At 43.5% G+C, this 21,956-nt stretch overlaps 2 protein-coding genes across 2 annotated transcripts; both read right to left on the bottom strand.

The window, feature by feature from the left end:
* Positions 1 to 14,746: 14,746 nt before the first annotated feature.
* LOC135711416 (uncharacterized) lies at positions 14,747 to 18,871 on the bottom strand. Its single transcript, XM_065234291.1, has 3 exons — positions 18,755 to 18,871; positions 17,771 to 17,989; positions 14,747 to 16,780 (listed from the first exon to the last, which is right to left on the bottom strand). Exons 1-3 carry the CDS (start codon positions 18,869 to 18,871, stop codon positions 14,747 to 14,749), a joined length of 2,370 nt encoding a protein of 789 aa, XP_065090363.1.
* Positions 18,872 to 19,033: 162 nt separating this feature from the next.
* On the bottom strand, positions 19,034 to 20,917 carry LOC135711415 (uncharacterized). The gene has a single exon (XM_065234289.1). The coding sequence runs from the start codon at positions 20,915 to 20,917 to the stop codon at positions 19,034 to 19,036; it is 1,884 nt and encodes a 627-aa protein (XP_065090361.1).
* Positions 20,918 to 21,956: the final 1,039 nt, after the last annotated feature.

Genomic DNA, 21,956 nt, shown 5'->3' with positions numbered 1-21,956 from the left:
TCCGATTCCAACCACTTTGGAGCTCAAAAGCAAGCCGCTTTTCATTCCATGGCACACCGTGTTTACAATGTACCCATGGAGGATGACGAGTTTGCAGAGGAAAGAATTCGTATCTACAAAGCGGCTGAAGTGAATGGGTATGAAAAGGAGTTCGTGGACAAAATTCTCCGAAAACACAAACGAAAGAAGCACCGACAAAATATAACCACACTAGAACCAATGGGAGAGGAAGTAAAAAGAATCAGCCTGCCGTTCAATCCCAAAATTACGAATCCAATCAAATCCACACTCAAGCGACAAAGACTACAGGTAGTACACAAGAGCGACAACACTTTGCGTGACCTGTTGTGTAATTTGAAAGATAAAGTTCCGCCGGATGAACAGTCTGGAATTTATCAAATTCCATGCAAGGATTGTCCTTCAGTCTATATTGGACAAACGCGCCGCAAAGTAAAGGTCCGCCTAAAGGAACATAAACATGCTGTAGACAACAGAAAATCAAACGAATCAGCTGTGGCAGTACACACAATTACGTTAAACCATAACATTGACTGGAAAGGTGCAAAACTCATTAAATCCGTCAGAAAAACTACACATCTAAACGCCTGGGAATCATCATTCATCACCAATGCTGCTGAACCATTAATGAATGAAGATGAACCCCCCATTATATCCTGCCTTTTCAACCTGACAAATCTGAGAATCCAGTAGCTTCTCTTCTCTTCTTTTTGGACGTGTACGGAACAACGTATGAACATCCAAGTAATCAGTCGGACATTGTCCCGTAGATGGGCAGCATCACGCCCGAAACCGGTCGACAGTAAGGTAAATTTTAATTTATTTTAAAGTTGTAAGAACGATAAGTGTTGTGTCTTGTCTCGCGTCGCGTCTTGTGAATGTCGTGTAGTTCTTACGTTAGCACAAAACATAAAAAAAAAATAAGTTCCATCAAGCTCACTGAACTTTTGTGAATAACTCATTAAAAATTCCTAACGGCTCCGAAAATCTAGGAAAACCTTTCAATTTCCCTGAAAATTCGGGATTTTCTCAAAATTTCCCGCTTATTTTCTGAAGTTTACGGAATTTTCTGGAGTTCCAGAACGTTTGGAGCTTACGAAACTTCTTTTTTATGTAACATTCGTGGAGTTCTCGGATCATTCCTTAAGTTCCATGGAATTCTATGAACTCCACGAAGTTTTTCTAAAAATCCCTGGACTTTTGTGAAGCTTTTGAAGATTTTCTGAAATGTTTTTACTTTCGTGAAAACTCTGAAGCTTTTTTAAGTTCCGTCAATTTGTCTGGAATCATTACGGAATAACTAATATAGATCATATCGATCATCATGTTCCACTCGCCTTCTGGAGTATGGCTTGTGCACTTGAGACTTGGCCTTCAAAAGACTCCCTTCTGTCTCGAATTCGAAGATTTCCACTGAAGTTTTCGTTGTTTTCCTGAAATTCATGGAACTGCCCTCGACACAAATTTTCCAATATTCTTGACTTGTCTTTTCGAACCGATCAAAAGATGTCAAAATTTCCATAAAGTTCTCTAGAATGCTCTGAATTTTTCAATTATTTTAATGAATAGCTTAAATTTTACTGAAGTTAATTGCATTACCTTGAAATTTTCATAATTTTCCTAAAGTTTTTTTTAACTTGATTAACGCTCACGGAACTTTGCATTGAATCTAGAATTTTTCCAGAACATCCCTGGAGTTTTCTATGCTTCTCTGAGGTTCCCTTAATATGTTTTATTTCCTGACGATTATGAAGATCTCGGATCATTCGTAGAATTCTAGGAATATTCCATAATTCCATGGAACTTTGTTGGAAGTCTCTGCAAATTTTCTTAATTCAATTGGATTGCTCTGAAACTATTTGGTTGTCCTTGATGTACTTGGGACTTCGCTAAATATCACGAAACTATCAAAAAGTATTTAAATCTCTTTGAAGATCTCTCAAAGTTTTAGAAGATTTTCTATTTTTTTTTTAAATAATGAGATTATCTTGAAGTTCTCTAATCAACTTAGTTACATTTTCGCAAATTGTTGAAATTCTGAAAATCATTATTATTATTATTATTTATTAGTGATACTTTATCACTTCTATGACATTCGTGCCGCTGAAAATCATGATAATCGTATAATGTTCTTAAAAAACTTCAAAATTTTATGGATTTTATTATATATATTCCTTCATTTTCTAGAAATCCCCTTTGCTTTGCGAAGCTTTGCTTTAAATTCCAAAATTTCCTTCCAAAGCGTTCGGAAATTTTCTTGAAATTATTTGAATTCTAGATAAACATTTCAAAAGGTCCTATCTGCACTGATCGATTCTCTTCATCGACTTTCTCTTTCGTCAATAACTAGCTGCAAAACGTTTTCCTGTTGTATTCGACGTTTTGGACGCTAGACTAGTACCTCCTTTATCAAACGATGTGGTAGAATTAACGCGAAATCTGTTTGCATAGCAGTGATTATGAATAGAGAAAGTCGATGAAGAGAATCGATCAGAGGTGATAGGACCATTTGAAATGTTTATCGAGAATTATACTTAAGTTCTCTGATCGGTCCAGATCAGAAAAGCTTCCGTAAAGCTCACAATTCTACAATATCTTGGTCCTGCTCTGAAATAAATGGAATCCTCCTGAAAACTTTTCAACTGAAAACAATCTCTCAAAAATCGGAGGAACACGGTGAGCTCGGCATACCATAAGAATGTTGGAAGACAATCCGAATTGGTTCATGATTACGAATCCAACTGGAACAACAGGCCTACCTGAATGATGAGGCAATCCTTTTTCCACGTAACTTATTAACAAATATAAATTCAAGGAATTTCTGTCATTGTCAAATAATTTCGAGAGAAAAAAAAGTTACGCAACATCAGCATTAAGCGAACAACGTGACACCCGTTTATGCAATAATAGCTTTCCGAAGAATTCCATCATCGATTCAATTCCATTCCGAGCAAAATCACAAATCGCCTTCCGGAAAATTGCCAAATTTTCCTCTCAATTTAACATCGATTCCTCAAATCACATATGAAATCAATTTTACCACCCCCGACAGCTATGGCAACGGTGCTACAGGAGCACTCTATTCCTAGGACCCCGAACGCCGTTGTTGCAGTTACTGTGTGTCACCAACCATCTTCGACTGTCTGCTTGTTCGTGTGTGTGTGTGTTTGAACATGTGCTATAGTATTTATATTTGCCATTCAATTCCCAATCGCCAACACCTGGTTTCCATTCGAGCACAGGTTGTAAGGTTTCCTTCCTAAAAGGTGTTCACTTCCCTTCCCACGCAGACGACTTCGCTTTGTCCAATCATCGGTGCCGACAGTGAATTTATAAATATTGACAAATTTGAATTGTCGATGGGGCGAACCCATTGTTCGACCTGTCACACATGCTTGATTGAAGGTTGTTTTCCGTCCCCACGTCGTCGATTTCCTTAGAGCACCCTTTCCCAGCAAGACGCTGCCTTTACTCAGTACCAACGTGCGAAGCGTCGCTATTCGTATGTAAATTGTTTAGCTTCTAACTCTCTCTCTCTCTCTGGTTCACGCTGTTATCGGAAGCTGCTGTCCTGTTGGCTTGCTGTCGATGACAGCTACAGTGTCATCTTTTGGTTACGATCAAGATACTCGTTTGATTTGTTAATGGAGTGAAATTGATGTGGCAGTTCAGTCGGTTGCTCTCTGAATATTCTGAAATACACTTAAAATTTAATTCTTAACCATTATTTACGTCTTTCTCGAAACATAACTCAGCCCAACTGCTTCCGGCTACGAGTTTCTTCTCACCCCCAACACAATTGGGCGGTATTCAAAAATAGCGTCATCCATACCTCTTTCATCGCATCAAGTGCCAACGAGAACAAACTACACGACAAAACGTCCTCGGGAGGCGATAAATTGGAGCCCACACACAACACACACACACACACCTTTTCAGGATCCGATTTTTCCAGAAGACCTGTTTTCCTTGTGTGTTTGGACAAGGTCCCACATCGTTATTTTCCACGCTAATCACTCCCGGTCCTGTTTGGGGCCCACTTCCATTCGACCATCGAGAAGTAGATCAACGAAGAAAGGATTTGCAGTAACCGCCATCCTGCAACCCCGCATTTTCCCGGCAGTTTTGACCCGTGATCCTCGGGCTCCGTGTGTCGAAAAGGAAAAACAAAGGAAGCGGAACCGATGCATGGGGAACGCGATGCGAACGAGGTCGAAGGGAGGGATCCCGTTGAAATTAGTGCGGTCATAAATTATGCATAAATGATTTACTTAGCCGCTTGGGAAATGGGCGCACGTGAGACTTGTCCGAGAGCTATACCCTAACCTGGAAGCAGCAACAGCAACACACACACACATATATTATTAAGCCGCTTTTTTGGCGAAACCGCACCAAAAATTATGCAAATTGGTTTAGTGTTGTATTTTCCGCCTATTTCACCCAGCTGCTTCGTGGGTCGTCCTCGGTCCTCGAGGGGGGCGGGGAATTCGGTTTTGCCTTTTGCCGTCCGTTTCACACGGGCGTTTGTGTTCCTGGTTTGACCTCTTTCCCTCACTTCCGGCCGTTTTCCCGTCTATTCATTCTGGATCGGGAATGTATTTTGCAAGATTTTGATCTAGGAAAATTACACGCCTCGGGCTGCTGGATCCTTTTTCCGCTGGGTGCGAAACTTTCCGACGGGTTGGGGAGCGGTTGAGGGAGGATGTGAGCAATCAGTGCAGGTGGGCGAGTGAAAGTTGATTGGCTTACCTGGCGTGGGATGGTCAATTCCGTCGGATGTTTGCTTAATCCTACATTAACAATAAAGTCGAAGAAATATAACGGTGAGCTGCGGGACTATTTTCAGTGCTCGGAGAAGTTTGGTTTGATTTGAGTTCATTCCCCTGCAAACAAACAGCGATGAAAATGTTTTCGTAAACAATTTGCGATAAAAGCCTTCCCGTGTAGCATGAAGTGAGCACGGTGATTGATCTGTTCAAGGAAAGGCAGCGGACGATTGTTAGTCAGCAACAGCGTCCAACTTAGTATGACGACTTCTTCTATTACATCAGTTTTCTGGCACTCTGATTCAATAAAATGGCGAATTTATCCATCTCCAGCCGTAAATCAAAATTATGATTCGAAAAAAACCTATTTTTCCTTTATTTCATTGACCATATAATGTACATTTCAATGTGTAATACTCGATTTTTACCAATTTGAATGAGATTTTTTTTTTCAAAAGCGATTGAATTGCGAAGCGTTGCGACGGACGAATCCAAGAACAGAGAAAGCTTTAGCTGTTATGGTAGCAATATGATCAATTAACCCCAGTTTTTGGTCAATTATAACACCCAAATCACGAATGCACTAAACACGTTCCAGAGGGCTTGCATCGATGGAGCAACGACTGGACCTTGTACTTTTTGATATTTACGCTCATACCATTCTCGTTGCACCATTGTGAAAGCATGTCGATGTCCATTTGTAGAGCCGCACAATCCAGTGCAGACTTGATTACCCTGAACAACTTTAGATCATCCACGTATAAAAGCTTCCCGGACGACATACGAAGGCACAGATCGTTTATGAAGAGGACGAATATAACTGGGCCTAACAAGCTACCCTGAGGAGCTCCAGATAGTATTTCGAATGCTTTGGAACGTGCAGAGTTGACCTGGACGAATGCTTTAAGACCAGTCAGGTATGACTTCAACCAGTCCGTTATCCATTCCGGAAAACCCATGAATTTCAGCTTCTTCAGTGTCAAACGCCTTCGAAAAGTTGACGTAAATAGCATCAACCTGATTCCGACGTTCCATCTCTCGGAATAAGCTGCTCGTATAACACATCACATTATTTGCGGTTGACCGACGAGGAACAAACCCATGCTGGTATTCAGATATCAGCGGTTTTGCTGCAGTCAAGATGACTTCGTGTACTAAGGATCCGAGGATCTTTCCTAGACAACAACGCCTAGGCCGATTCCGCAAGTTGAGAAGCCTCGCATCGTTGACAACTGTTTGTCTGGATCCAAAGCATCGTGCCAGGATGTCGTATGCGTCCCAACGTACTCGGAGCCGAAGAAATTCTGGCTTTACCTGTCACGAATCAGGCCTGACGTGGCAAACGAGTCAGTTCTGGGGATGGTGAAGGCAAACCTGAATCTCAGTGAAAATCCTGACATAGTCAAACTAGTGCCCAAAGGAAAAGACGTATCGAACCTAACGTTTATTTCCTTCAAAATTGGTTTGGACCCTGGATTGAAATCCCAAGCGCTGGACCCTTCAACGTGGCCGGAAGGTATCATGTTTCGAGAGTTCAACGGTTCCCAAAAATTTCGAAAGCCCGTCAACCCGTCTCCTACTGGCTGATCCCGGGATGCAACGTCGATAGCCTAATGGAAGCCCCCAAGCCACCTGAAACAGTCGTGCCCATTCCTGCATCCTGCCAACCGAGTCGTCCCGGGCCTGTTAGGGTAGGGGAGGGGGTCTTCCAACCGGAATTATCAGGCAAGTACTTTCCACTATCGACTTATGCTTCGCCTGATGTACCTTCGACTTATAGCACTGTGACTTCTGTTTGTTCAAACACCAATGACGAGATCGAAACCGAGACTGCTAATACTGCATCAACTACTTCATCGATACAAACCAACTACACTTCGACACCGAGACGTCCGCTATACAGCATCATGGAAGCCCCCGATCCTCCCGACATGGTCCAGTTTGCATCCCGTATCAACTTAGTATCCTGCCATCAGAGTCTCGGTCCCGTTGTCGGGAGTGGAGAGGGGGTCTTCCAAACAGTGAACACCGGCAAGTACTCAAGCTTAACAACCTGCTCGCTCCCTGATGATCATTCACTTTCTAGTGCACCCGATTACCAGCGTTGCGTGACCTCGTTCGACGACTGTGGGGGCAGTAGTGGAACCCCATCAAGACATCGATTTCTGTCGGTTTATTACCAAAACGTCAGAGGTCTACGAACGAAAACATCTGACTTGAAGTTAGGATTATCCAGCTGCGATTACGATGTGGTCGTTCTCACCGAAACGTGGCTCCGGCCCGATATAATCGATGCGGAGCTAACATCGGATTACTCCCTGTTTCGATGTGATCGTAGTGAATCAACAAGCAACTTGTCGAGAGGCGGGGGTGTGCTCGTTGCAGTAAAATTGAGTCTGCACTGTACCGAGGTATCTTTAACCGACTGTAGACAGCTTGAGCAAGTCGCTGTGTGCGTGAAACTACCAAACCGGTCTCTGCACATTTTCGGTATTTACCTTCGTCCGAATTCTGATCCTGCGTTATATTCCACCCACTCTTCCGCTGTTCAGTATGTTGCTGATCGATCGGCGGCCAGCGACATAGTCTTACTTCTTGGGGATTACAATCTCCCTCAGCTGCAATGGACCTTCGATGAAGATGTCAATGGATACCTGCCTGCGAATGCCTCCAGCGAACAAGAACTCGTACTTACCGAATCCATTTCTACATGTGGTTTGGTTCAACTAAACTCAATCTCAAACCCGAATGGCAGGCTACTCGATCTGGCTTTTACGAACGCTCCTGACGATTTTGAAATATCGCATCCTGTTTTACCACTCTTGCCTATCGATCCTCACCATCCGCCGTTAGAACTTCAAGTTGATGTACATAGATGTGTGCACGTTCCAGCAAACGCTCAGTCGGACTCTATTGATCTGGATCTTAGGCGCTGCGACTTCGAATCTCTCAATGCAGAATTTTCATCGGTTGACTGGGAGCAGCTTCTTCAGGCGCACTCTGTCGATGATATTGTTCTTCTGTTTTACGACAAGCTTTACGAAATTCTCCACTTGAAGGTCTCTCGGCGCCGCCCTGCTATTAGTGGAGCCAACAGGAAGCCCTGGTGGTCCATTGAGTTAAGAAACCTGCGCAACAGACTGCGTAAAGCACGTAAACGATTCTTCGCTAACAAAACCATTGAAAACCGAGAATCGCTTCACCTTGTGGAACTGTCCTACAAAGAGCTCGTAGCATCAAGCTACCATGAATACATGCAGAGGCTGCAATCGAATTTGAAACAAAACCCATCAATGTTCTGGAGGTTCGTGAAGCAACAAAGGGCAAGCAATCGTGTTCCGGACAATGTCAAGTATGGTGACGCTTTGGCCTGCTCTTCTGAAGAGGCAGCTAATCTTTTTTCGACCTTCTTTCAAAGTGTGTTTAATGCGGAGTCGCCCCAACCTCACCCGGGTTGTTTTCAAAATGTGCCATCCCATGATATCCACCTTCCTTTTTTCAATTTTTCTCGTGAGGAAGTGTTGAGAGCGTTAGCCAAACTAGATGCGTCGAAAGGAGCCGGAGTCGACGGTTTAACTCCAACACTGCTGAAGAATTGCGCCGAGTCTATAGTTAAACCTTTGACGATACTGTTCAATCGATCGTTAAATGAAAAAACATTCCCAGGTTTATGGAAAACTGCCAAAATGATTCCCATCCACAAATCGGGTAGCGTGCGGCACGTTGAAAATTACCGCGGGATCTCGATTCTCTGTTGCCTGGGAAAGCTCTTTGAATCCTTGGTCCACGAGGTCCTACTGTCTGCAGCAAAACCGATAATTTCGGAATACCAGCATGGATTCGTTCCCCATCGCTCTGCAACAACCAACTTATTATGCTACACCAACGTTTTGTTTCGTGAGATTGAAAGCCGGAATCAAGTGGACTCTGTATACATTGATTTTTCGAAAGCATTTGATACTGTTTCGCATAGCTATGCCGTGGAAAAGCTGAGACATATGGGTTTTCCCGATTGGATAGCCGACTGGCTAATGTCTTACCTGACTGGTAGGAAAGCATTCGTCCAGGTGAACTCAGCACGATCCAGGACCTTCTACATTCCATCTGGAGTTCCACAAGGGAGTGTGTTAGGTCCATTGATCTTTGTGCTCTTCATCAATGACTTGTGCCTGCAAATATCTTCTGGAAAGTTGTTTTTTGCCGACGACCTCAAAATCTTCAGAGTCATCAAGTCTGTTTTGGACTGTGTTGCTCTGCAGATTGACATCGATGCCCTTTCACGATGGTGCAAGGAAAATGGAATGTGCGTGAACATCAATAAGTGCAAGGTGATCACTTTTAGCCGTTGTTGGATTCCCATCAATCATCTTTACAATATTGACACTGCTCCGCTGGAACGTGTGCAGTCTATCCGTGATTTAGGAGTTATCATGGATTGTAAGCTTCGATTCAACGAACATATATCCACCGTTACTGCCAAAGCCTTCTCCGTTCTTGGGTTCATTCGCCGCAATGCATCTCAATTCACCGACGTGCACACATTAAAAGCCTTGTTCTGTGCTTTAGTGCGAAGTATCCTGGAATATGCTGCTCCCATTTGGGCACCGTACCATACATCTCAGGTGATCCGCATCGAACGTGTGCAGAAATCATTCATTCGCTTTGCTCTTCGGCACCTACCGTGGAATGATCCTGTCCATCTACCTGCATATCCAGAACGATGTCAACTAATTGATCTGGAACTGCTATCGGCAAGACGGCTGAAATTGCAGCGGCTGGTTATATTCGATATCGTCCAGAATAACGTCGACTGTTCGGATCTTCTCCTGCAAGTATCACTGAACGTTCCACAGCGTCAGCTGCGGTACTCAGCACTTATCGCAGTTCCCGCACATAGAACATGTTATGGTCATAACAACCCGCTCAGTTCTTGCCTCAGAGCTTTCAACAATGTTAGTGATTTGTTTGATTTTAATGTGTCCAAAAATTGTTTTAAAAATAGGATTAAAAACATAGCATAAGTTAAACTAGTCTGTACGACACTGTCGAAGACGAAGAACAAATAAACAAATAAACAAATAAACAAATAAACAACAGAGTATCGAAATTTCACGGTAGTTTTCGACACGTTGAAGGCTGCCGGATTTGTGAATGGGAATCATTGAAGCAGGCCTGGGAATTTTTTTTTCTTCCATTGATCGATGGTACTACTAAAAAAGCAGCACACTCTTTCAGTAGATATGGTGACAGACCATCGACCCAAGCTCCCTTTGACACGTCGAGATTTTCCAAATCTTTCTGAACTTCCTCTGGAGGCAGCAGCAGTACATCATGGGAAGGTACATTTTGGAAACAATCTGGGTGAATTTGAGGCGACGTTGAACTGAACACGCTTTGAAAGAAGTTTGGAAAAAGAATAGCGAGGTGGCCGTAGATGAATCGAAGCTAACATTGTTCGGAACACGATTGTTGGATCTTTGCGCCTTTACGAATTTCCAAAACATCGATGTGTTTTGCTTCAAAGACGACTGCGAACTTAGCAAATAATCATGGTGACTTGAAGCAAGAAGATAATTATAGGTCGTTTCATCGTGTCGGAGAAAATCTCTGTTTTCGTCAGTTCTAGATGCGAAAAAGCATTTTCGGATTTTTCAGAGCCTGTTGCGCAGGTTTCGCAAGTCAGCGAGTGTTTCGGTACGGTTTTGTACATATCTCAAGTAATAATTTTCGTTTTATGGGGGTTCTCTAACGTTTGCATTTAAAAAAAGGAGAAAAATTGTCGATTTTTCATGGGTTTACCTTCACCACCCCGGGAGCAACTAAACAGCTCCAGTGTAATGCTAATGTACCCCGAAAATTCTGGTACTCTGGTTCTGTCAAATCGAATAATGGTGGAGTAAATTTACAATTGGTCTTATTTTTTTATCAACTTTTTTTTCCCGTTTTTAAGTTTTTTGTTTTTTTTTTAACTTTTTATAAAAACATTGATATTTTTTCTAATAGTCTTCCAATCGACTCAGCATGACGGGATCGGAAAATGTCTGTCTATTTATGTGTGAGGGAGCGCGTAAGACAATTTTCTTATATGTATTTCTCGGCAACCACTCTACCGAATTGAACGCAACAACAACCAAATGAAAGCTACCATGATTCTATAGAATGTTTATTAATAGACTTTCAATCAGTGGCGTCTCGTCCATATGTGCACCTCGTGCACTGCACAGTCTCAAATTTTCAAAAAGTAAAATTTATATTTCATAAAAATTAAGAGGCAAAAATTTAATACTCAATTGAAACCATTTTTGTCCGCCCTATTTATTGGTTTCATATGGATAGTAACTGAATTATCCACCTCCGTTTTACCCACCACTGAAAGAAATGTACGTAAAACAGAAGCGAGGCATAGCGATCTTGTTTTCACGTACGGGCACGCTGGGATTTTACCACGTGCAGACAACACTCTTTTTGGACTTCTATGGCGAATGAGCGACACAAAACAAGCAAGGAAAATATGCCTTCGTTCTACCGGTTCTACCACAGCCACCGCATGCTTAGTTCTCCCAGTCTGAGCACTTATGCTTGTGCACCAGAAACGCTCGTATTTACAACCAGATCAGTTGTATATGTATTGAAGTCCCGTAAGCATAATTGCCGCTGCGTTAGTGTTTATTTTGTGCACTTCTATCTTTGCACAGTTTAAAGAGAAGAGAATAAATTGGCACGTATAGGCTACGTTGCATTTGAGTTTCTCTCTGAATTGATTGAATCTTGGAGAGCCGTCATTCGTTGTATACCTACCTACACGCACACATCGAATTTTCAAATTTTTAAATTTTCTCACTACCATGTCTGCATTTCATTCAGTAGCCTCAGAGCATTGATGGAATATTGTTCATAGCATAGTGCAAAATTAAATAAGAATCATACACATGAGACTTAAAAAGAAAATCAATGTTTCTATGCAAGAGTAAGCAAAACTGGTAGCAGAACTGTTTCCCATTATCATTTCGTTTATTTTTTATGCAGGTACCCCCGTCGAAAGATTTGCATCCAATTTTTTTATTATGCATCAAAATTGGCTTCTACTGTTACAAACAAAATATAAATAAACTAGGTGCACAACTAGTGATTTTTCTCACGTGACGCCACTGCTTTCAATCGATTAACTGGTTCCGGATATATGGACGGAACAAGACCCTAAAATCCGGGAACTAAGTGATGTTTGTCGGCAACCACATAACCGAAATAAACGAAACCCTTTAATCGGGTTACTGCCCAGTGCCCACATAGGAAATAACCATAAAAAGTGCTTAAAAACCTGTGCAGGTTCCGAACTATGTGTCATATGGTTAAACCATTTGGGTTATGGTTCGTATATGGAACATTTTTATTAGGGTGGTGCTTTCGGGGTAATTTTTAAAAAGAATATCAGAATTTACAGAAATAAGAAGTGCCAGATCACACCACTGGTGGATTAATAAAGTTTTTTTTATTGTGACGTTTATTGAACTATACAGTAATCAATTCTCCTTCATTCTCCACGGAACAGTATCAGTTTAGTAAGTTTTTTACGTAGTGAAATCTTGATCCCACCGAAGTTTTTGGCGTGCTGCTCCAGTCGATATTTAAGATAGAAATCAATGCATAATTTGATCAACATATTTCGATGGTTGTTGACAGCATCATGATCTAAAATGTGCTCTGCCAGTCGATAAAAGATTTGAGTATGATAGTTGGAAATATTCATTAGTATTCGATTTTCCAGCAAACAATAGAATTTGCCGACATTAAAGTTATCCTTGTTATTAACGAGTATCTTTAGCTCTACTTCCGAAATTTTGCATATTAGAAGAATGCAACCATGTACTTCAAGGCTCTGAGCGTTTCCGGTCAACTCTTTCAGGCAATCCTCGCATTTCAACTTGGTGGTGCGTTGTTTTTGAACGTGCATCGCTGAATATATCAATGACTGTTCAATAAAGTTATCATCAACAGGTTCATTTACTACTGCGTCCGAGATCATTTCTTCAAAAGAGGTATCTTCTTCATTGTTTTCATTCTCAGTGACCATTGAGCTCCTCATTGAATCAATGTAGAACTTCGATTTTTCCTCTGCATGTAGCATTTTGATTTCGTCAAAATTTTTGCAGTTGGCATAAGTTGATGATGTAACGTCGTTGTTTTTAATCATTCTTTTGTACGCAGCCTTGAATTGAACTGTGATTGGATTGTTATTATTTCCTCCTTTGGCACGTATGGCAGAAAAAAAACGTCTCTAGATGATCCTGGCTTACACGATAGCACGCTATTTCCTGTAGTTCACCAAGTTCTTCAACATGGCGTTCATACATATCGGTGAAACTTTGAATCGCAACAAGGAAGCCGACGAATCCAGTTTTGTTATTAGTATCAACTATTTTAGCCCACACCTTCTTTCCCTTCCGGGCTTGTTCCACCATCAGCTCTAAAATATAATCCCGTGCTATGTTAAAATATTGCCGGAAGCTTTCAATATTCCCGGCATTTATTGGACGTTTAAAACCGGTAGTGTGCTGGTGCTTGCTGTTGAAAATATCAAATAAATTGTTAATGATTTCAATACACTTGATTGTTTCGTCACAATCTTTGAATTCATTATTGGTAACTTTCAGTCTCCGCAAAGCATCAGCAACACTACGGCTGAGTGTTTGTACCGCCAGATCCACTCGCATTTTCTCGTTTTGAAAATTGATGTGTTTGTCCGTGAGTTTTCCCACCTTCATTCCACTCAAATTCTGCAAATCGTTGAGCATAGCGATGTATTTCCACTCGACTACCCCTGATATTGACTTTAAACAACCTTTTGCTGCCAGTGTATTACGGAAAAGTTTGAGCATATGGCATATATCCATTACTATGTAGATGGGTTCGCCAGTACATGGATGATTGAAGCTTGTTTTAAAGTTTTCATTAAACTTCAAAGAAGCACCAAGGGCGTTCGCGGTACTGATATTGGTATTTAGTCCATCAAACTTAAGCGCAATAACAGTAACTCCAATTTCGTGCAAGCTTGTCAATATCGTTGTGATAAGACTGGTTTTTTGTAGCGTATCCAGGGAGTCAGTGAAAAAGTAGGCCACTGGAATTTTGAATTTTTCTTTGATTCCAGTTGTTATGTACTCAATTTCTCTTGGGGTAGATTCATTGCCCTTACCACAACAGCACAGACGAAAACCTACCTTGTGATCGAGCCACCGACAGCTATGCACTTCACAGCCACCAGCGACGGATCGAAGAGTCACCGTTGGCTGTACACGCTACAGCCACCAGCGACGGGATGCCTCTCTCAACGAAGGACCACGACACAACTCGTGATCAAGTCACCGACAGCTGTGCACCTCACAGCCACCAGTAGTGGGACGATGAGCCACTGACAGCTGTGCACACCACAGCTACCAGCAAAGGGACGATGCACCGTTGGCTGCGCACACCACAGCGGACAGCGTAGGAACGATGGGTCGCTGATAACTCTTCAGCCACCAGTCGTTGAGCTGCCAACAGCTGTAACCACTACAGCCACCAGCGCAGTAAACCTCTCTCTCTCTCTCGAAGGACCACGGCAAAACTGCCGAACACAAGGCTCCGATGAGCAGGGAAACGGGAAAGTTCAACTCTTTTTAAAGTGTCCACTAGGTGGAACTTATGGAAAATGAATCGATCACCACATGCAACCAGTGGATGAACGATCAGCAACTGGACGAAGCACGAATGCTCGGGAAATCTCCATTCTCGGACGAAAAGAATGAGACACTGTTCTCAATTCTACCTTTATTTATTCGCTGCTTCCTCTTCAATGGTTAAATGCAGGATACAGAATGAAACATGAAATGCAATGTTGTTTACTTTTATACTCTTTCATCGGCTGCGTCAGCCAATCAGGATGCGCCATTCGACGACGTCGTTCGTTTTCCTATTGGAAGCGTTCATCGCGTACATACTCCCGCCGGTTGGAATACCATTCCAAAAGCGGAAATCTTCGATTGGTCGTTGTCGGTAATAGGAAGAGGCGCCAACTTCCGAATGGAGCGCCGGAATACTCCCGTTGCAGTCTTCACGTCGGCGACTCTGATCACGTCATCCCTTCCCGGGTAAAGTGCAACAATTTGACCCAACCTCCATGACTGAACTGGTAGATTGTCTTCCATCAGTAGCACAATAGTACCCATTTTCACATTCGGTTCACTTTTTGTCCACTTTGCCCTCGATTGAAGCGTTGATAGATAATCATGCGACCACTTTGCCCAAAACCGATCACGCAAATTGTTCATATACTGATAGCGAGACAGACGGTTCACTGCTACATCGGAGTACGACGGCTTCAAAATTGGTTCCAATGGTCTTCCAATCATCAAATGAGCAGGTGTTATCGGAAGCGGCTCGTTCGGGTCCTCAGACAGTGCATACAAGGGTCGGGAATTCACTATGGCTTCGATGTGGGTCAATACTGTTCCGAACTCCTCAAACGTCAAAATTGCGTTGCCCAAAGTCCGATATATGTGGGACTTGACAACCTTTACTCCTGCCTCCCACAAACCCCCAAAGTTGGGTGATCTAGGCGGAATGAATTCCCACTCAATCTCTCGTTTGAGCAGAAAATCGTTGATCTTCGTTCTTGCGGTCTCGTCACGGAACATCAAGTACAATTTGTGGAGTTCTTTCGAAGCACCAATAAAATTGGTCGCGTTATCTGACATAATTTTACGAACCATTCCACGACGGTTGATAAAACGATCCAAAGCGGCGAGAAAAGCTTCGGTTGTCAAATCCGAAACCAATTCGAGGTGAATCGATTTCGTTGTTAGGCAGACAAACAGTGCAATGTATGCCTTTACGTGTTTCGGCTTATACCTTCCTTCTTTCACAATCACTGGGCCGGCGTAATCCACACCAGTGAGTTCGAACGCTGCTGCTACATTCACACGCTCCTCCGGCAAATTTCCCATTAAGGGCTGAATTCCTCTCGGCTTAGTCCTGAAACACTTTACGCAGCTTCGAGTCACTTTCCGGATGGCAGATCGAGCATTTACCAACCAGTACTTCTGCCTTATTGCTGCCAGCAAACCGGATGGCCCTTCATGCAGTCTCTCCTCGTGATATTGACGAATCAACATTTCCGTCACTCGGTGATTGCGTGGAAGAAGTAATTGGTGCTTGGCGTCATACGGTAATTTAGAGTTTTGTAGACGCCCGCCGACGCGAAGGAAACCTTCTTCGTCCAGGAATGGTTGAAGATTCGCCAATCGCTTCGGCAACTCCTTACGCTGAACACACTGGATCTCCTCGTTCAATCCGGTCCTCTGCAAAATCCTTACTATGTAATCCAATGCCTTCCGCATGTCTTGCACAGAAATGTATCTAGCATGTTTACGATTCTCCTTTTTCATTCGTATCAGTCGAGTGAATCTCACCACCTGCGCCAATACACGTTGCAGCTTGGAAAACGATCCGCACCGCTCGAATACCGGATCGTCTTCAACATCGACCGCTGGGTTGCACACTTGAGCTTGTCGCATTTCTGGTAACTCTTCATCTTGAATCACCGGAGTCTCCTGGATATCGTAGTTAACATCTTGCAGAAATAGTGGACCATTCCACCACATATCAGAACGATGCAACACACCAGGGTAACACCCTCTGGACACCAAATCCGCAGGATTATTCTCGGATCTGACGTACTTCCACTCGTAGGCACTAGTCAGTTTGTTAATATCCAAAACTCGGTTTCTGACGTAGACTTGAAGTTGATCCGGATTCTTCTTTATCCATGCCAGCACAATTTGGCTATCAGACCACAGCTTGATATCGTGGAATTCGGTTTTCAGAATAGGGATCACTACACTAACCAGTTTGGCCAATACCACAGCGGCACACAGCTCTAATCTAGGTATTGTGAGACGACGCAGAGGGGCAATCTTTGACTTACTGCAAAGCAGCCTAACTGACACTGCCCCGTCCTCCTGAACACAACGCAAATAAACGCATGCACCATAAGCAGTACACGACGCATCAGAGAAGCCGTGAATCTCAATACGTTGAGCTCCAGGAGCCATAACACATCTCGGTATTCGTATCTCGATCAGTTGTACCAATGACTGATGTAAGGTCACCCATCTACTCAACAACTCGCCCTCTAGGGTCTCGTCCCATCCCAGACCATCAGCCCACAATTGCTGCATGATGGACTTAGCCAAAGCGATCACAGGTGATATGAGGCCAAGGGGATCAAACAGTTTGGCGATTTGTGAGAGAACATACCTTTTAGTCACCTTCACATCCGGTTGCATCACTTCCGGGCTTCTCCAAAACAGGAACTGATCACATCTTGGGTCCCACAGAACACCTAAAGCTCGAATCGCTTCGTTGGTACCAGAATCTCCTATTCGAACTAGCTTTTCACGGTCTTGATCCGGAACACCTTCAAGAATTTCGTCGTCGTTGGTACACCATTTTCGGATAGGAAATTTTCCTTTCATCATAAGCTCCTCGATATCACTTCGCAGTTGCTTCGCGGATGCAAGTGTTGGGGCACCACTCAATATATCGTCCATGTAGCAGTCCTCTAATATCGCCTCTGCAGCTGCAGGAAAGTTGGCTCTTTCCTCTCTCGCTAGTTGAACCATGGACCTCACTGCCAAAAACGATGCAGAAGACGTCCCGTAGGTCACCGTTAACAACTCCATCACTTTTATCGGGTCCATCGGTTGGTCACGCCAGAAAGTTCTGTGGTAATGTGTCTGTCTTGGATCAAGTTTCACTTGCCTAAACATTTTCTCAACGTCTCCAGAAAATGCATATATGTGCATCCGGAAACGTAATTGGATTGTAAACAGATCGTTCTGAATCTTCGGTCCAATCATCAGAACTTCGTTGAGGGATAATCCGTTAGACTTCACCTTGGCGTCAAATACAACACGTAACTTTGTGCTGGTACTTGTAGGTTTAAGTACAGCATGATGTGGCAAATAGTAGCTCTGTTGGCCAGGCGGATCGTCTTCCTCACGGATCTCGTGGCAATGACCAAGGTCCTTGTACTCCTGCATAAACTCTTGGTACATCTCTTTCATCTCGGGTTTATTGGTTAGATGTTTCTCAATTGACAGATGTTTCTCGCCCTCTAGGGTCTCGTCCCATCCCAGACCATCAGCCCACAATTGCTGCATGATGGACTTAGCCAAAGCGATCACAGGTGATATGAGGCCAAGGGGATCAAACAGTTTGGCGATGTGTGAGAGAACATACCTTTTAGTCACCTTCACATCCGGTTGCATCACTTCCGGGCTTCTCCAAAACAGGAACTGATCACATCTTGGGTCCCACAGAACACCTAAAGCTCGAATCGCTTCGTTGGTACCAGAATCTCCTATTCGAACTAGCTTTTCACGGTCTTGATCCGGAACACCTTCAAGAATTTCGTCGTCGTTGGTACACCATTTTCGGATAGGAAATTTTCCTTTCATCATAAGCTCCTCGATATCACTTCGCAGTTGCTTCGCGGATGCAAGTGTTGGGGCACCACTCAATATATCGTCCATGTAGCAGTCCTCTAATATCGCCTCTGCAGCTGCAGGAAAGTTGGCTCTTTCCTCTCTCGCTAGTTGAACCATGGACCTCACTGCCAAAAACGATGCAGAAGACGTCCCGTAGGTCACCGTTAACAACTCCATCACTTTTATCGGGTCCATCGGTTGGTCACGCCAGAAAGTTCTGTGGTAATGTGTCTGTCTTGGATCAAGTTTCACTTGCCTAAACATTTTCTCAACGTCTCCAGAAAATGCATATATGTGCATCCGGAAACGTAATTGGATTGTAAACAGATCGTTCTGAATCTTCGGTCCAATCATCAGAACTTCGTTGAGGGATAATCCGTTAGACTTCACCTTGGCGTCAAATACAACACGTAACTTTGTGCTGGTACTTGTAGGTTTAAGTACAGCATGATGTGGCAAATAGTAGCTCTGTTGGCCAGGCGGATCGTCTTCCTCACGGATCTCGTGGCAATGACCAAGGTCCTTGTACTCCTGCATAAACTCTTGGTACATCTCTTTCATCTCGGGTTTATTGGTTAGATGTTTCTCAATTGACAGGAACCTCTTCAACGCTAATGATCGGGAGTTTCCTAGTTCATTGATGGACTCACGGAACGGTAGTTGAACCACGAATCGGCCATCCTCATCTCGTCGATAAGTTTTGCAGAAGTGATCTTCTATCGCTTACTCTTCATTCGTCAGGACTTTTTCTTCTGGAAGTTCTTCTTGCTCGAAAAACCTCTGAATGCTCTTCAGCAACAGATCCTCATTTGTGGCGCACAGCACGTTGACGACTTCCTCCTCGGACTCTTCTAAAGCACCGGCAATAACCCATCCGAACTGAGTCTCGTACAGTACGGGTAGATTATCAGAAAGTTTCAGCTGAGCTTGTTTCAGGATTTTGAAAAACAGCTCGGCACCGATCAGTAGGTCCACTTCTCTCGGTTCGTTGAAGCTTGGATCGGCCAACACAATACCACTCGGGAACTTCCACTCCGAGATGTCAACTGGAACAGATGGAATCTTTCCTGTCACTCTAGCTGTCACCAAACAGTCCATGTCACCTTGGAAATCGGTGTAGTCGGAGAAACACTTCAGGATCACACGATGACGAATTTGAGATCTGGCGCCACCCACTCCTACGACTGGCACGTTGGCAGGATACTTCGGAAGCGCTAGCAGTTTTACAGCAGATTCAGAAACCAGGTTGATCTGAGACCCGGCATCGAAGAGAGCACGCAACTTGAAATTCCTTCCACTCTTTGACGTAACATTCACCAATGCGGTCATCAAAAACACTTGTTTCGCTCGTTGTTGCATACTGGAACAGGCTGTAGACACAGGATCCTCAGGAACAGCTGCTGCTGTCTGCATCTCCTGCGGCTTGGATGTTCCACCTGGAGTTTTCATCTTCGGCTCAGCTTGGGATACCTGCTCGAAGTGCAACATGGTATGATGCTTTTTGGAACACCTCGAGCATGACTTATCTGATGGACAAGACCTGATTTGATGGCCTTTCCTAAGGCAGTTGAAACATAGTCCGAATTGCTTCACCTTGGTAACGCGCTGATCAACACTCATGCTCAAGAAAGAAGGACACTTGTAATTGCAGTGTTGACCCGCGCATATTTCACACACATTCTCCGGTGAACTGGATGTTGCTGGATTGGAAGTTCTTTGCGATGAGCTGGTTTTCCCCATCATAGGAGGGTTAACAGCTGCCTTAGCTGAGGACGCCTTGTCTACTTCACATCTCTCAAGTACCTGGCAATAACTTCTTAGGAACTTCATGGATTCTTCAAGGTCAGGAAGCTCTCCGTGCTCCATGGTGAGCTCCCACTGCTTCCGCGTTTCTCCATCAAGGCACATTGTAAGTAGCTTCACCACGATTAGACCGGCTGTTCCAACAACCTCCTGCTCCATGAACCGCAATCCTTCCACGTGGCGATTGCATGTATCGATAAGGTTTCTTAGCTCCTTGAAGCTTTGTTTGGCTATCGGTTTCATCGACAATAAACCGGAAATATGGGTGTCAATAATCACTCTCGGATTTTCAAAGCGCTCCTCCAACAACTCCCATGCTTGCTGATAGTTGTTGTCGTTGATAATTCTGGCATTAAGGATACCGGAAGCTTCACCGATCAGCGCCTTGTCCAGGTATTGCAGTTTAGTTGCATCGGAGTCGCCACACTTTCGGATCAAGTCATTGAAGAGAGCTTTGAATTTTGGCCAACCTTCGTACTTCCCATCGAAGGTTGGGATCGGCGTCTTCAGAGGTTGCTGAGTCACAATCACTTGGGGAACTCCATTATTAGGTTGTGGATCAGCACGAAGTAACTCCAACAGTTGATTCAGCTTCACTAGCGCCTCCGTGTGCAGCTCGTCGAACTCGTCCAACTTATTGTCCTGATCCTCCATGTTTTCACTAGTACACTGAGCCACGATCAAGTCATGCTTCACCGCATACTCCGAATAATGTAGTTCCAATTTCTTCTCATAAGCCTTCAACTGGGAAAGGCTCGCTGTTTCAGGTTCATCCATAGCTTCGTTTAGCTTCTGGACGATCATTGACACTCGCGCCTTTACTTGTTCTCGTTGATGAATTAATTGCTTCAATTTCGTCATGATTACACTTTTCACTACAGTTCACTCTCAACACTCACAGTTTTTAAGGGTACTACTGTACTACGATAGTAGGTTTCAAACACTTTTTACTCATTCGGGCACAAACTCGTTGGAAGGAAGGGTCACGAATATTCGCGGATGGACGTATCACACCGGTTGATATCCGGCTCGAAGGACCAAATGTTATTTATTCGCTGCTTCCTCTTCAATGGTTAAATGCAGGATACAGAAAGAAACATGAAATGCAATGTTGTTTACTTTTATACTCTTTCATCGGCTGCGTCAGCCAATCAGGATGCGCCATTCGATGACGTCGTTCGTTTTCCTATTGGAAGCGTTCATCGCGTACACCAGTAACCATAAACACAATCGCATCTTTGGCCATAGGTAACTCGTCTGATGTGTCTGGAAGATGTCCAGCGTACTGAACAGATCCCTCGAATGTTTTTGTTCGATGGTTCCATTCAAACTGCCGTCTTATGGATATCTCGTCCATCATCATACATACCAATATTCGTTCACCTTTAGCGTTAGCTTTTGTAGCTAATATCTCCAAAGTAGTCATTGATTCAGATGTAATACCTGGCTCACCATCTACAGACCGATACCATCGAGTAATGGTCTTTGGGTGAGGCAAACGGTTTCCAAACGATTGTCGAACGAATAAGTATGCTCTGGGAGAGTAATAGTGTAAGGTTACAGCAAAGCATTTCAGTTGTTCACTGTACTCTCGTCCTTTTCCATGTGCAGAGCTCAATTCTTCCAACAGTAAGTTATGTCCACAAAAAAACCTTGAAAATTAAAATAGCTTTTAAAACAAAATATTTATGACCACTTTTATTTAGTACCTTCAGATGATCTGTAGCACATTGGGGGATCAAATTTCGTTCACAAGCTGCTTGTTCTAGTGATTCAACTTGCTTCTTGAGACGCCTACATTTCTGTTTCAATGTGTTTTTAGATTTCTTCACTAGTTCATGAG

This window comes from Ochlerotatus camptorhynchus, unplaced genomic scaffold, assembly GCF_037179485.1.
Source record: "Ochlerotatus camptorhynchus isolate MF236.1 unplaced genomic scaffold, CSIRO-AGI_Acam_v1.1 ptg000432l, whole genome shotgun sequence".
NCBI lineage: Eukaryota > Metazoa > Arthropoda > Insecta > Diptera > Culicidae > Ochlerotatus > Ochlerotatus camptorhynchus.
The sequence above is the reverse complement of the archived record's forward strand: the minus strand, read 5'-3'. Positions and strand labels throughout refer to the sequence as shown.

Bases quoted from the DNA above. Each gene is read 5' to 3' on its own strand.
- LOC135711416 (XM_065234291.1), bottom strand. From the start codon at position 18,871: ATGAAAGAGATGTACCAAGAGTTTATGCAGGAGTACAAGGACCTTGGT. The intron at 17,990-18,754 runs GTACTTAAACCT...GCTTTGGCTAAG, and splicing joins ACTATTTGCCACATCATGCT to TCCATCATGCAGCAATTGTG. The intron at 16,781-17,770 runs GTACTTAAACCT...CGTTGTGTTCAG, and splicing joins ACTATTTGCCACATCATGCT to GAGGACGGGGCAGTGTCAGT.
- LOC135711415 (XM_065234289.1), bottom strand. From the start codon at position 20,917: ATGATCGTCCAGAAGCTAAACGAAGCTATGGATGAACCTGAAACAGCG.